The sequence below is a fragment of the Ixodes scapularis genome, unplaced genomic scaffold (genome assembly GCF_016920785.2).
Source record: "Ixodes scapularis isolate PalLabHiFi unplaced genomic scaffold, ASM1692078v2 PGA_scaffold5__190_contigs__length_132052651, whole genome shotgun sequence".
In the NCBI taxonomy this organism is placed as follows: Eukaryota; Metazoa; Arthropoda; class Arachnida; order Ixodida; family Ixodidae; genus Ixodes; species Ixodes scapularis.
Window position 1 is genome coordinate 110,649,289 of NW_024609880.1, and position 14,075 is coordinate 110,663,363.

Below are 14,075 nucleotides of genomic sequence, written 5' to 3' on the forward strand. Positions count from 1 at the left end.
CCTGTCTGTTTCCCCCCTCCCTCCCCCGTCTCTCTCTAGCCTACGGCAACGTCGACGAATTTGAAAGTTCTCGTCGCTAGTTTGCGTCGCACGTAACCATCGGATGTCTACTGGTTATCGACGGTAAATTAAAATTATAGAATTAAAAAGGGGAAACCATTGAGACAAATCGAAACGAGCTGCGCAATTCCAATAATCACCTTTTGTATAGGCTGCCGTTTTTGCCTGCGGGGCAGTAGAACGCGTTTTGAGCATGCGCATTGGCTTTCAATAGACCTATATTGCTATATTACCCAAGCATCAAGGAGAATGCAGGAATTGATGTTCCACGCGCCACACGCGCACGCTTTCCCCGTATAAAAGATTCGAAATAAATAACCAATTAAAATAAAGTGTTGATGAGCGTGCGTGCAAGATGCCATTTGTTTTAGGTTTTTGCTTTAGAACATTTACTACTGCTGAGGTCAGCACGTGCGGCGCGTGGAACACCAATCCCTGCATTCTCCTTGATGCTTGGGTAATATAGCAACTCACCCTACCCACGCGTCCCTGCAGCCAGGAGATGTGACATTTTTCTCCCCCCCTTTGTAAGGGGGGTGTAGGGTGGCACAAGCGGATCTGACGCTGAAACACGAGTCGGAAATATCGCCGTGTGCACATAGGTAGGTGGAACGTTCACCGAATGTGCACCGAGCCGGTATGTTTCACCGTGCATAGTTTCAAGGCTTAGTTCTCTTCCTGTAGAAAATGAGACCCACAAACTTGCCAAAGTCAACGTTGGGCTCGTTCGCAGACGACTGAGTTAACGACGCTACTCACTGGTGGCGCCATCTCCCGATAGGTGCAGCGTATACAGGCGACTCAATTTGTTGTCTCTGCTCGCTGCCCCTATCGAAAGATGGCGCTACAAGTTAATAGCGTCGCTAAATCGGTCGTCTGCGAACGCGCCCAACGTTAACTTCAACAAGTTTGTTGCTCTCGTTTTTTTTTTTTTTTTTTTTCAGAAAGAGAAGTACGTTTTGAAGTCTTACTCGGTAAAACTGAGCTGCTCAGTGTTCATTCGATGAAAGTTTTAGCTTTATTTTTGCTTGCGTCGATTTTTCCTGCTTATTTTACAGTGCCCGATCCGCCTGTGCAACCCTACATACAGTGTTCTTTTTCTCTTTTTTTGTCGAATACAGATTTTCTTTTAAGGTATGACAATTTAGTTGTTACAATTGTTGCGACAATATGTGACAAGTTGTGACAATTTATGTTGTCAACAATAAATGCAAGAAGAGATTACTAATCATGAAAAATTCAGCAGTTCTTTTTTAATTAGGCGTTTTATACTACATGTTCATTATGAAAAATATTGAGGCAATTGATTTTAAAGGTCTGCCCAGTTTTAAAAAAAAATCCAGTATCAAGCACGCAGTTGGAGTTATTCATTGTCAGATTTTGTTCTGGAAATCTGTCGATACCGAAACTAAACGCCAGACGCCCTCCGGAGGGACAACCCTCGCTTGACGCCGGAGGGTCGCGTGTTTTTCAGCGATATCGGGCAGCAAAGCAAAGCAACGTTGTCGCCGTCGATAAGGTGGCTTCTCGCTCTGGTTCAACACCGGCGGAGCACCGACTACAATCAGCTCCGGTGCGCTGTGACGCGAATTTCTTCATTTCCTTCTGGCGTCTAACGAGGGTTGTCCTTCCTGCAGCATCGCCCGTTTGGTTTCGCTATCGAGGGATTTCAATAACAAAATTGAGACAATGAATAACTCCCAACTGCGTGATCGATCCAGGATTAAAAAAAAAAAAAAAAACCAAAAAACCAGATTGGACTTAGTATTGATTGCCTCCATTTCTTCAATATAAACATATGCCCTAAGACGTCTAATTACAAAAGTAATTGGTGAATATTTGTTAATGAGTGATCTTATAGTTGCATTACCTTTTAAAAATAATTTCTTCCTTACAAAAAATATTCCAGGCCTATTTACCTATTTACATCCTATTTACATTTACATTTACCTATTTACATCCTATTTACATTTTAGCGACTCTTTCAACTTCCTATCTGGTCACGACATATCGACAATTTTCGATAGACTTTCTATATACTTTTTTTCAACCGAAGTCTTACAGTAAAGACGATAGAAATTCTATAGAATTTCTATCATCACGTCACAATATACTTACTGCCACTAAAATTCTATGGTGTTTCTGTGGACTAGGATCTATAGAATCATACGATGCAGTGCGGAAACGCGGCACCACACCCAGTGGAGCATCTTTGCGGAGGCTGCTTTTTTCGACTGTGTCAAATAAATATTGCAGCTCGCATTGCTTTCTAGTTGGAGACAATGGCGTACCAACTTCCTGTTGAGTGGGGGGGGGGGGGGGGCAAACCAGCCCCCCCCCTCCCAAGAGATACAAGGGCGGTGCCCTTGGTATCCCTTGGGCGCCACCGGCCTGTACTTTCCCCTGCCCAGTGGCGGCTGTTTCAGGGGGAGGGGGCGAGGGACAAATCACATGCCTTGCCCCCCCACTCTGAAAACGGGGAGGGGGGGGGGGGGAGGGGGGGGGCAACCGCACCCTTGCCCCCCCCCCCCCCCCCCCCCCTCCAGTTGGTACGCCCATGGTTGGAGATGCAGTTCACCAACCCTTATAAAGCACATCTCGCATAGATATGTACCATATATAACTGAGCACTGAGACGTAAATATCGCACAATTTCTTTCTGTGTGCTTCTTCGTTTTTTTTTTTTTTGTCATGTCTTTTTTGCGCTTTTTTTAATATGAATGTCCATTACCAACTTGCCCAGCAGACCAAGCTGTTGGCACTACGTTGGTTAAAGCAAAACAATCACACGGCAATTAAAAAAACAAATTAGTCACATCATATACTGTAAACCATATGGACAACTTTACCCAATATTTTGGATAGTGAAAGTAGGTAACAGAGAGCAAACGATCCCAGACACGCCATATTTTCACCATTCACTTCCGAATGCATGGAGTCGACAGAGGTTGTTCGAACGCCCGTTTATGTTGACTCTACACGTAGCCAGTGAAGCGGTTAGAAACTCCCTTTGGCAAGCAACCCCTTGCACGAAACTCTAGTGCTCAGTTAACTGGCGGTCCCACGCAGCGAACCGACGAAAGAGCTTTAACGGGAGCAGCTTTGTTGCAACACGTACCCGTACTCTGGCACAAGCTTCGAGGAGAGGGAGCCGCGAGTGCCTGGGCAATCTCACCCTCCCCCGTTCCTCTCCCAAAACAAACCGGAGGCTCCACGAGATGCGCTAAGCCCACCCGGGGAGTATCGGCGCGCGCTGAGCGGCGCTAGAGCCGCGCCGGCGGGCTCGGTGGGCCACTTGTCCAAAGAACGAAAAGCAAAACATCATTCGTATAATTGCAGTAGAGGAAGGCGGAACGCGGAAACTTGCAAAATAAACACGCGCTTCGGTTCCTCCCTCGTGCTTTTCCCTCTCGCACTCCTTCCCCCTCGCCACTTCCAGGTCGCGTACCCTCGCCTCCAGACCTTGGCTGAGAGCTGCCTTGTTTCCCAGAGTCAACAAAGCCAGGCAGTTTGCTGTCATCGCTGAGAATGAACGGCAGTTTTTTTTTGGAAACCTTCAGTTTTGTTGGTTTTTATTTTATTTTTTTTTTGCCGACACGGAGAATAGAAACTTTGTAAAAGGGCGCGCCATCTGATATCCGAGTCCGCAGTTGATTGGGCACGGACTCTGGACATGTGTTGGACACGAAAGCTTCGTCAGCGTTCGGCGTGAGCTCGGCTCAGCTCGTATTGGAGACGAATATTGCGTCAGTGTTCGGTGATAACTCAGATCCAATCGCAAGCTTCGCCCCCCCCCCCCCCCCAAAAAAAAAAAAAAAAAAAATGCGACCACTAGTGTTGTTTGATTGGATTTTGAAAAGTGTCTATTGCGCTCACGAAATTGGGCACGCACGTTTACGCACGCGCACTAACGTTTGAATATATCCAGGCGTACGAATATGCAGGCGCGTGCTCTCGCCCGGGAACGCGGAGCAGACCCGCACTCGCCCATGTGCTATACCTGCACGAAGACATGTACAGGCGCGCGCGGACACGTGCGCAGAAATTCGAGATTTGCGGACACGAATGAACGGTGAAACGCAGCTGATGGGAGCACAGGCTCGAGATGCACATACGTACGCTGAAATTCGTGCGCGCGTGCCACGCATATATATTCTAATAAAGGACAACCTCAGAAACGCATTAACCGATAAGAACACCGAAGAACTAACCAGGACGCAAGAAACAACGCGAAAGTAGAAAGCCACGCGTTTGATAAGCTGTTATTGAATATACGCCCTACAGACCATATGAAGTCTGGCAGAATAATGCGTACGGAGGCGCGTACCTCGCATCGGCCCTATAACAATATGGGCAACGTCGTAAGTATACAGAACGTTTTATTTACGGCGCGTCGTTAGTATAGAACGAGCGTGCGTGCATGGTATTCACAAATATCCACATTGTACCGAACTACATAAAGATTGCCAGATACTGGATCATCGAGGATTCAGGACCGTGGACAGCGGGGAAGAAAGGTGACATAGGAATGCGATCGTATTCCATTCTCGATTCCTGTAGTATCAAAAAGTTAGCCGTGAGCACGGTGAAGCGTCGTGCTCAATGCCAGATCACATATAATTGTTGTTTTCTTTTGTTTATTGATTGGCCGAGCTTCCTCCGTAGGTTGCGGTGATTGGCTCTCGTGAGCGCTTTGCGGGGAGCGGACGCTTCGGGCGCCTTAGAGCGTAGCCAGCAGCGGCTGCAGCGCGGGCGAGCCGGGGGTGTCCCCGCGAGCGGCCAGGTGCCGGGCGACTTGTGAGCGGCCCCAGCGTGCGGCGGCGGGGCGTCTCTGTGGAGCAGGCATCGATTGGCGGCTCTTCCCGGGGGCTTCTCCGTCAAGGTTGCCGGCGGGGGTCCCCCGCGGATCGATGCCCGGCTTCGGACATCGGGCCACACCTTGGAGGTCGGCGCGCGCCGATGCCGCCCACGCTGCCTCCTCTTCTCGCGGCTCCGGAGGCACCGCGACACACTACGCGGTCCCATCGTGTACAAAGGACAAGGTGTTTCCTTGCAGACAAGAGGACCGAACTATCTGCGCCTCGCGCATGTTCGAAGCATGTTTGCTTCATTCGTGTATATGCTTCGAAGTTCGAACATGTCCGCACACAGGTTTTATGTGACCCCTCTGAAAGGGTCGTCATACGAGTTAGAAACAGGCGTCGGAAAGTGTCTGAAGACTATTTATTGTACGATGCAGTAGTAGTGTTTGACCGCGGTCTGTCATCGGGGATCTGAGGTGGTATATAAGATCCGGGAACACAGCTTCTAACACCCCAGACCTAAAAAGAGATGCATTTAGATGTTTCTAGAGTCTGAGACGTTTCTTTGCGTCCTTGCTTTGATCTAGAGTCATTAAAATAGTGCCCGTACATAGTAACCGACAGATTAAGAAAGGCAAGGCGTGGCTCCACTGCAGTCGTCTAGTGGATAGCCTAAGGTCTACCCACTAATCCCTCCAATCAGAGCTCGGTGTTCTGACGTCCCCTCTCACCTCCTCCTCTCCCTCAATTTCTCGGCGCATAGCTTTTTAATCTATCTTGTCATTACCACCACCATCATCATCGGCATTTATGGTTCTAAAGGACCCGTGGGGAAAATATTCAATAAAATACAACGCATAAACCAAAAAAAGTAAAAAAAAAAATACACGAACAGAAACACAACCGTAAGCATCCGGCAAGCTTTGCAACATATGTGCAGTTTCTATAGAAGCTGCGCCTCCAGGAGTGCGAGCTTTCTACAACAGATAACGCTTCGATGCCGCGTGAGCACGCGCAGCCGAAGCACGTCGGATGGCAACGGACGCCTGCTGGAGACGGTGCTTCCCCCAAGGATCTTATGGTGCGACTTATCGTTGTACTTATGTGGGTTAGAGAGAAAAGCTGTAATCGGCTGCCGCAAATTTATTTCTCTCATTTATGATGCTTCTTTGGTCGTTAAATAACTATATATGTTTCAAAGCAAAGCATGATAGCAACATGCGATCTCGTAATGAGTGTCAGTCGTTTATGTCCAATAATAAGGAAGTAGATTTTTGGTAAGATACCTTTGCTACAGCTCGCATACACATATTCATTACATGATGCATGTAATGGGTTTAAAAAAAACACGTGCCTAGGTTCATTAATGCTAAGGTGCTCGACACACAGCTCCCTAGTATTCAGGGGCGTCACTAGGGCAAGCGGCACTCGGGGCACAACAACACCCCTCCCCCCCCACCCTTTCCCCCTAGTGACGCTACTGCTTGTACTCATCCTGTCTTTTTCTTTAATGACGCACGATGCTAGAAAATAAACGTCGCATGCCAATTTGCTCGCAAACATTTCCTCCGGTACGTGCATTTCAAGTCAAGACACGTTTCGACCACGCGCTTCCTCGCGATAAGTGGCGACATCTTGACAGACGAGAGACAGCCGTCGCTGACAAGCTGTGGTCATTAGCGCCCAAACAAATCAGCAGTGGCCTTGTTTTCAAAGTGCCTCCGGAACGAGGTCTCTTGGGACACCCTGCCTCGTTTATGGGGCCATTAACTGTGGCGAATTTTCTGGCGCGCGTTATGTGGCTTGCCCTCTCCAAAAGGAGGCGCCTGGGACGATGGAGTCGACCGACCGAGCGACCACAGGACCATAGGCGGAAACCAGCAATTGAAACTGATCAAGCGCTCAAAGCCCTCGGGCCCACGAGGGCCGCTGGATTCACGGCACTCCGCCGTCGAGTGGCTGATTCTTTTGTCTGCGGGCTATCGGTGCTTTTGTTGCGGGCTCAGGAATAGCCTTGTCAACCCCCCCCCCCTCCCCCTTCCCTTTTTTTGACGCCATGGTACACAAGAGGTCACGGAACTTTGATTGTCGTAAAAAAGAAAATAAGCAACTAATACCGTAAAAGCCGTGGTCTATACGAAATCGACGACAACTAGGAATCTAGATTGCTGGAATAATTGCAGAATCACGTGTCATTGCCATCTCACCACGAGTGGTGATATGGTGCGCAAGCGGTCATATAGAGGCTTGGATTGTCTTGCAGGAGCTAAAGGTCCGATTAACCGTGGCACATACGAGGTAGGCGACAACACAACAACGCGAATTCTGGATTGCTGAAATAAAGGATCATATGTCATTGTTATGGCCTCCACTCTCACCACGTGTAACGCTACGATGCACAAGACATCACAGAATCTTGGATTGTTGTTAAGAAGCTATAAATATCGGACAGACCGTGCACATGCGAGACCGGTGACAACTTGAACTCTATAGAGTACTACAATAATTACAGTGCGCTCTCTTCGATGCCGAGTGGCTGCCGATGTTTCGCTAAGAGACAGCTTCCTCAAGACTGGAGATGTCAAGATTCTTAGCGAAGTGTAGGCATCCAGAAGGTTTCTTTGCAAGGTCTCTTTGCCAGATTCGACTATACTTTGTTTCAGCTTCGGTCCGAGCGCGGCCGATGTTATGAGCCGAAGGGCCAATCAAAAAGCGCAGCGTCATGGCGTGCTCTTTGCGCTTGATAGGAAAAGCCGGCGGAGGAGCACACATAGGGCCGGTTGCACCAACGTCGCTTATCTTAACCCAAAGCGGCGCTTTCCTAAGCCGGCTTAGCGCCCTAAACCGAGCTTAGGTAAGCACGGGTTTAAATTCCGGTTGCACCAAGGTTAAGCCGGCTTTACAGACGCGCCCCTAGCTAAACGCTGGATTTGCGTAGGGAATCTAGGGACAAACAGAGCAAACTAGGGAACGCTCAGAGCGACGAATACGATTGGCGGAGAGGAATCACGTGATGTAAACAAAAAAAAAAAAAAAGAAAAACTGCCGTAGTAGTTGTCGTCGGCGTCTGCTTTTCGCTGTATTTCTTCGGTGAGTAACAAATTAAAGGTCTCCAAATTCAATCATTTTTTCGTTTAACTTTCAATAACAGAAGTCAAAGCTTCAAATAAACACGAATGCTCTTTACATCTGTGATTGTGTGTTTAATATCGGTTGATAACAGGATATTTTGACAGTGGTAGTAGTTTTCGTGCTCACATTTTGAGGCGAAGGAGCCATCGGGGGCCCCAAATCTCACCGAACGCGAGAAGGACACTCTACTCGCTACATCGCTGAAGACAAAACATCATGGATATAAGTAGGCAGGTAAGATGACTACTAAAACCAAGTCAAGCCTGAGACCGATGAAGTTCAAAACAGTGACGAACTCGCCACGGCAGCTGCGAAAATGCCCGGAAATCGTCGAATAGAAGTCGTCGAGAGGTCAAGTCACGAGACCGTGCATCGACGGTACTCGTTGCTATCAGCAAGGTGACAGAACTGCACTGTATCGTCGTTGAACATCCACTGCAGCCTCAAACGGACTTCAATTTCACACTGTCGAGTTCAGAAAAAAAAAAATAATAATAAAAAAATAGAAAAACTCCCACTAGTACATCACATCGTGCCGATAAGAACGGTCGTCTCTTCGCATCACCTACCTGCCCCAGCCTGCCCCGATACAGCAATGCACGAATCTAACATAGTAGTCGTTACGATTTGTCGTCGCCACGAATGAAAGATATAAAGCAAAATATTCCTAAAAAAATCGCGATCACCAAAAAAGTTACGGAGGACACAACAAGGCGCAACTTTCAACTGAATTTTATTGAAAACGTGTTCCGGTATATAATATCAACCATCGTCACAATGACAACAAACGACAAAAGTAAAGGGAAAACACCATCACAGAGCACAACTCGGAAACAACAGTATCTCGTCCTCGGGAAACGAATGAAAGATATAAAGCAAACTATATAAAAAAAATGCGATCACCAAAAAAGTTAGTTATGGAACGATACAGTTTTCTGAAGCCAAGATTCTACTCGCGAGATAAGGAAAATTCACTGAAGATTGTCTCAAAACTCAGAAAACGAAAGAAATTGAATTTTCGCTGTTTTATTACTTAAAAGCGCCGCAATCTAATGCAAACGGCAGAGGTGTCGACAATCAGCTGATCGCCGAGATCGCATGTACTGCCACTATTCAACGCGCTGATCAGATTGAAGGATACGCGCTGCAAGTGTAGATAAACAAGGTGGTAAATAACAATACGTTACAGCTATGCGAAAATGAGTAAGTACATACGAATAAGCTCGTTGACAGAAGAACCAACGGGAATACAGACGTGAGCCCCACAGCTCCGTACGTTTCTCGGTTAGGGCTAACACGCCCTGAAAGTGGAGAGCCAACTTGAAAACAGGGGTCGATCAACACTTCACGCAACAATATTTCGCATCCTTGTCACAATCGAAAGTCATTTTGTCGAGACCTTCACGCTGATGTAGCCTAAAACACTTTGCACAACCAATTTCGTCCACCGCGTCGACCGCGACAAACCAGCCGCCATGTTTTTAATCCAGGATTAAGAAACAACCAGAAGCAAAGCGCCCAATGTTGGGCGCTTAAGTTAAGCGTAGTTTAGTGCTAGGTTTAGCGATAAGCGAGTTTGGTGCAACCGAACGAAACCGAAACTAAGCTTAAGTTCCCGGCTAAGCTCCGCTTTGCGCTAAGCGACGTTGGTGCAACCGGCCCTTAGACTGCGAATACCGGCTGGTCCTATCAACTGAAGAGAGCACGCCATGACGTTGGGCCTCTTACGTTGTTTGATTGGCCATTTGGCTCATAACATCGGGCGCGCTCGGACCGAAGTTGAAACGAAATATAGTGCTGGGTTTCGTTCGGTTCAAAAAAGTATCACGTGATAAGGCGCAATGTAGATTTAGTGTCCAGGGAAAAATGCTTGAAGCTTTTGTCATAGTAAACTCATCTGGATCATAGATGGTGACGATGTTTGTTCTAATCAATGATCATAATGACTAGTTGCGTCACAAAGGGGAAAGGGGGGGGGGGGGTGGCAGCGGCCCACCACCCCGGGTGCCGCTGACCTTATTGATGCCACTGATCAGGACGTATACATCAGTGCTTCCACCGAAAACGTACTTCGGAATTAAGGCCCGTTCACACTCTTGCGACTGCTTGCGACCTCTTAAACCTGGGTTCCTTAAAACTTCTTAAACCAGAGAACACACTGGCGCCATCTATTGGGAAGCAGTGTAAACTCGGCTGTCCGGCATATTTTTTTTTTTTTATTTCTCGCGCAATATCCTTTTTTTTTTTTGGCTCGAAAAGCTTTTGTCAATGTTATAAACGAGCCTTTCTATGGGTATTACGCACATTTGACCTCGGAAATCCCGCAAAACCTTCGCTTTTGTGAAATGCAGTTCTAGGGTCACCGCATAGATGGCGCCTCAACGTCAGTGTGTTCCCTCATTCTAGAAACATTTAAGAAGTTGTAAGAGATCTCGTATCTCTCAGTCGTACTCGGTCGCAAGAGTGTGAACGGGCCTTTAGCCGCCAGGCAGAAGATCATGCGCATTGAGAATTACTGCGAAGAGGCCTCCCTCTTGTGGTGGACATGCGCGGGCTTAGTGCTCCTGCTATTCTCAGGTCTCTCAAATCACACAGCGAAGGCGTTGAATGAACCGATTTGGCATTCCACTACACTCTTCTAAAATTCAGTGGAATGCGTCGCCTGCCTCATGAACAAACGCACGCTGCTGTACACAGCGCGACACTATTAACGTAAGCAAGTAATCGTCGTTTTCTGTTCTTTTTTTTTTAAGACAATGATTAGCTGTATTCGGAACTGCTGCTGTGGTGGTTAAGTTCCATTTTAAGACACCAACCTTCACGGTAAAGCTTGATGCCGTGCGATACCAATTCAAAATCACCCGAAAAAGCATTGATGTGTTCGTGCTGACAGTGTCAGGCGGTGTAATTATTTTGAGTCTCGCACGAATTCCAAGACCTTAAAATATGTGCCTTTTTAGTATACTTCCATACCCTTCACGTTGTGTGCTTCCTCATCTTAAAGCCTTTTATAAGAGTGGATGTGTTTTTTATTGCTTCCTTTCTAAACAAAAAAGAACACGACCGAAATCGGAGTATACTTTCACAATCTGTAAAAGCGCATCACAAAAAAAAATAAATAAATAAAAATCAGTTTTTTTGACACAAATTTCTTTTGCCTGTTCTATGAATACAAATATGCATACGACTGTTAAGTAAAAAGAAGAAAAAGAAGAAAAAAAACAGTAGAGTAACTTGGAGTCACCTGCTCCGAAAACGCGGCGTGCAATCTGCGAACCAGACCAAGTATTGCTTCGAGAGGGATTAGGGTACGTTAAAAGAAAAATGAAAAGACGACGAATGGAAAATTACCTGGACTTTTTACTCGAGCACACGTCGTTCCAATTCCGAGTTTGAGGCCAGCTTGGGTCGATAAGGGAGCTGCTCAAAACTCGCAGGCGGTCTTGATGCTTTTCTTCTTTTTGGCGTTCGAGATCTCGGCTCGTATTGCAGAGACTTATATCCGCCGACTTTCGAAGAGTATGAGTAGAAATCGCGGAAAAGAACTGATTGCTGCTGGGGTAGGAGAGGATTTCTTCCCTTGGCAACGTGCAACCACAAATACTAATGAATGTCTCTTTTTATTTTTCCTCCGAAGAAAGTTAAATGAAGCAGAGAGACGTGCAAGAAATGAACGCAAAGTAATTTTGAAACTTTCTAATATTTAGGTGGTGCCTCTTAACCTTGATGACACTTCGTACGCGCAGCGTGCCAGCAGGCACGAAGTAGTTGAGGTTTCAAAACTTTAGCTTTGCTCAAAAATCGTTTCGACAAAGCTTTTTTTCTTCTTGACTATATCCTATCTTCTACGTTCTTTTTAGAGACTATAAAACTATGGTTCCGTTCCAAAGATCGCGATTGTCTGCCCCCTTTCCAACGCGTTGCTCTTAGCTGTTGTGACAATTATTGTCTTAACTGAATCTGGTCACGTTTGTATTTACAATATTTGTATTTACCAGCGCAAAGCATTGTCTTCGAGTACTCTACATCAGCCCTTAAATTGTTACTACCTTACTGTGCAAGCGAACAATACATAGTTATAAAAATTAATTTCTTAGAACGCACTTCCCTTCCTGCTTTGATACGCTATAGGTTCATATATAGGTTCTTTTTTCCGTCTTTCCCTCCCTCTTATTTTTACTTTTCATTGCTCCCCCACCGTCCCGCTCTTTATCACGTTTCTTCCCCCAATGAAGCGCCCCCGGGGCAACGGCCCCCTCCGCCACCACCCCAGCGCCCCTCCACATTCCGCGACCCTTTTTGTACGCCCATCAGCGAACAAAAGCCCGGCTCTCCCGCACGCAATAATTGAATCGAAGCCGGCCTCACCGCCGCGGCAAGCATGCAGCCGCGGCCCGCTCTGACATCGTGTCTCCGCTGCAGGCGCCATGGTGTGTGCGCCCGTGTCCCTGGCGATGCTGCTACTGCTGCTCGTGGCCGGAGCCCGGCCCGGAGTTGCGCGCAGGGGTCACCAGCACCAGCAGCAGCAGCAGCACAGGCCCAAGGTGGACCCGCTGCTGGTGCACACCACCAAGGGCCCCATCCGGGGCCTGGCCACCGAGGCGCCGTCGGGCAAGCTCGTCGACGTCTTCTACGGCATCCCGTACGCTCAGCCACCCGTGGGCAGGTACCGCTTCCGACACCCCAAGCCCACGGACCCGTGGAAGGGCGTCCTGGACGCCACGGTCAAGCCCAGCTCCTGCTACCAGACGGTGGACACGTTCTTCGGCGACTTCCGCGGCAGCCTCATGTGGAACGTGAACACCAACATGAGCGAGGACTGCCTCACCCTCAACGTCTGGGTGCCTCGGCCCAGGCCCAATAACAGCGCCGTCCTGGTGTGGATCTACGGCGGCGGCTTCTACAGCGGCACCTCCACGCTGGACGTGTACGACGGCCGCTCCCTGGTGGCCGAGGAGCGCTTGGTGCTCGTGTCCATGAACTACCGCGTGGCCTCGCTGGGCTTCCTCTCCCTGGACCATCCGGAGGCCCCCGGCAACGCGGGCCTCTTCGACCAGCTCATGGCGCTCCAGTGGATCCAGGACAACATCGCCGCGTTCGGCGGCAACCCGCGCAACGTGACGCTGTTCGGCGAGAGCGCGGGCGCCGTCAGCGTGAGCATGCACCTGCTGTCGCCGTTGTCGCGGGACCTGTTCTCGCAAGCCATCATGCAGAGCGGTACCGCCACGGCGCCATGGAGCCTGCACGACCGGCGCAGCGCCACGGAGTCGGCGCTGCGACTGGCCGAAGCCCTGCACTGCCCGCACTCCCCCGCCGAGCCCGAACCTATGCTGGAGTGCCTGCGGCGCCAGGACCCCGAGACCATGGTGAACAGCGAGACCGGCAGCCTGGGCGTCGTCGAGTTCGCCTTCGTGCCGGTCGTAGACGGCGCCTTCCTGGACGAGACGCCGCACGAGTCCCTGGCGTCGCGCAACTTCAAGAAGACGCGCGTGCTGCTGGGCTCGAACCGCGACGAGGGCAGCTACTTCCTCATCTACTACCTGACGGAGCTGTTCCGGCGCGACGAGTCCGTGTACCTGGCGCGCGAGGACTTCGTGCGCGCCGTGCGCGAGCTCAACCCGTACGTGGGCGAGCTGGCGCAGCAGGCCATCGTGTTCCAGTACACGGACTGGCTGAACCCGGAGGACCCGATCAAGAACCGGGACGCCGTGGACAAGATCGTGGGCGACTACCACTTCACGTGCTCGGTGTCCGAGTGGGCGCACCACTACGCGCTCGCGGGGTCCCAGGTGTACGTGTACTACTTCACGCACCGGTCGTCGCAGAACGCCTGGCCCCAGTGGATGGGCGTCATCCACGGCGAGGAGATCGCCTTCCTCTTCGGCGAGCCGCTCAACCAGTCGCTGGGCTACCACCCGGACGAGCAGGAGCTCAGCCGCCGCATGATGCGCTACTGGGCAAACTTCGCCAAGACTGGGTACGCAGTTTTCCCTCCTGTCCTGCATGAAAATGCACGTTTGCGACACTCTAAAAAAGCCTGGAAATTCACCTTCCTGCACAACACACAGGGAACCGATCACG

General features: G+C 49.3%; 1 protein-coding gene across 1 annotated transcript in view; it reads left to right on the forward strand.

Moving 5' to 3' along the window:
- Positions 1–12,412: 12,412 nt before the first annotated feature.
- Positions 12,413–14,075, forward strand: part of LOC8039141 (acetylcholinesterase) — a gene marked incomplete at its 5' end in the record, with an annotated part of 46,104 nt that continues 44,441 nt past the window's right edge. The window contains one exon of the mRNA XM_029976616.4: positions 12,413–13,971. Coding sequence (XP_029832476.4) covers positions 12,413–13,971 — 1,559 coding nt within the window. The remainder of the gene's footprint in view (positions 13,972–14,075) is intronic.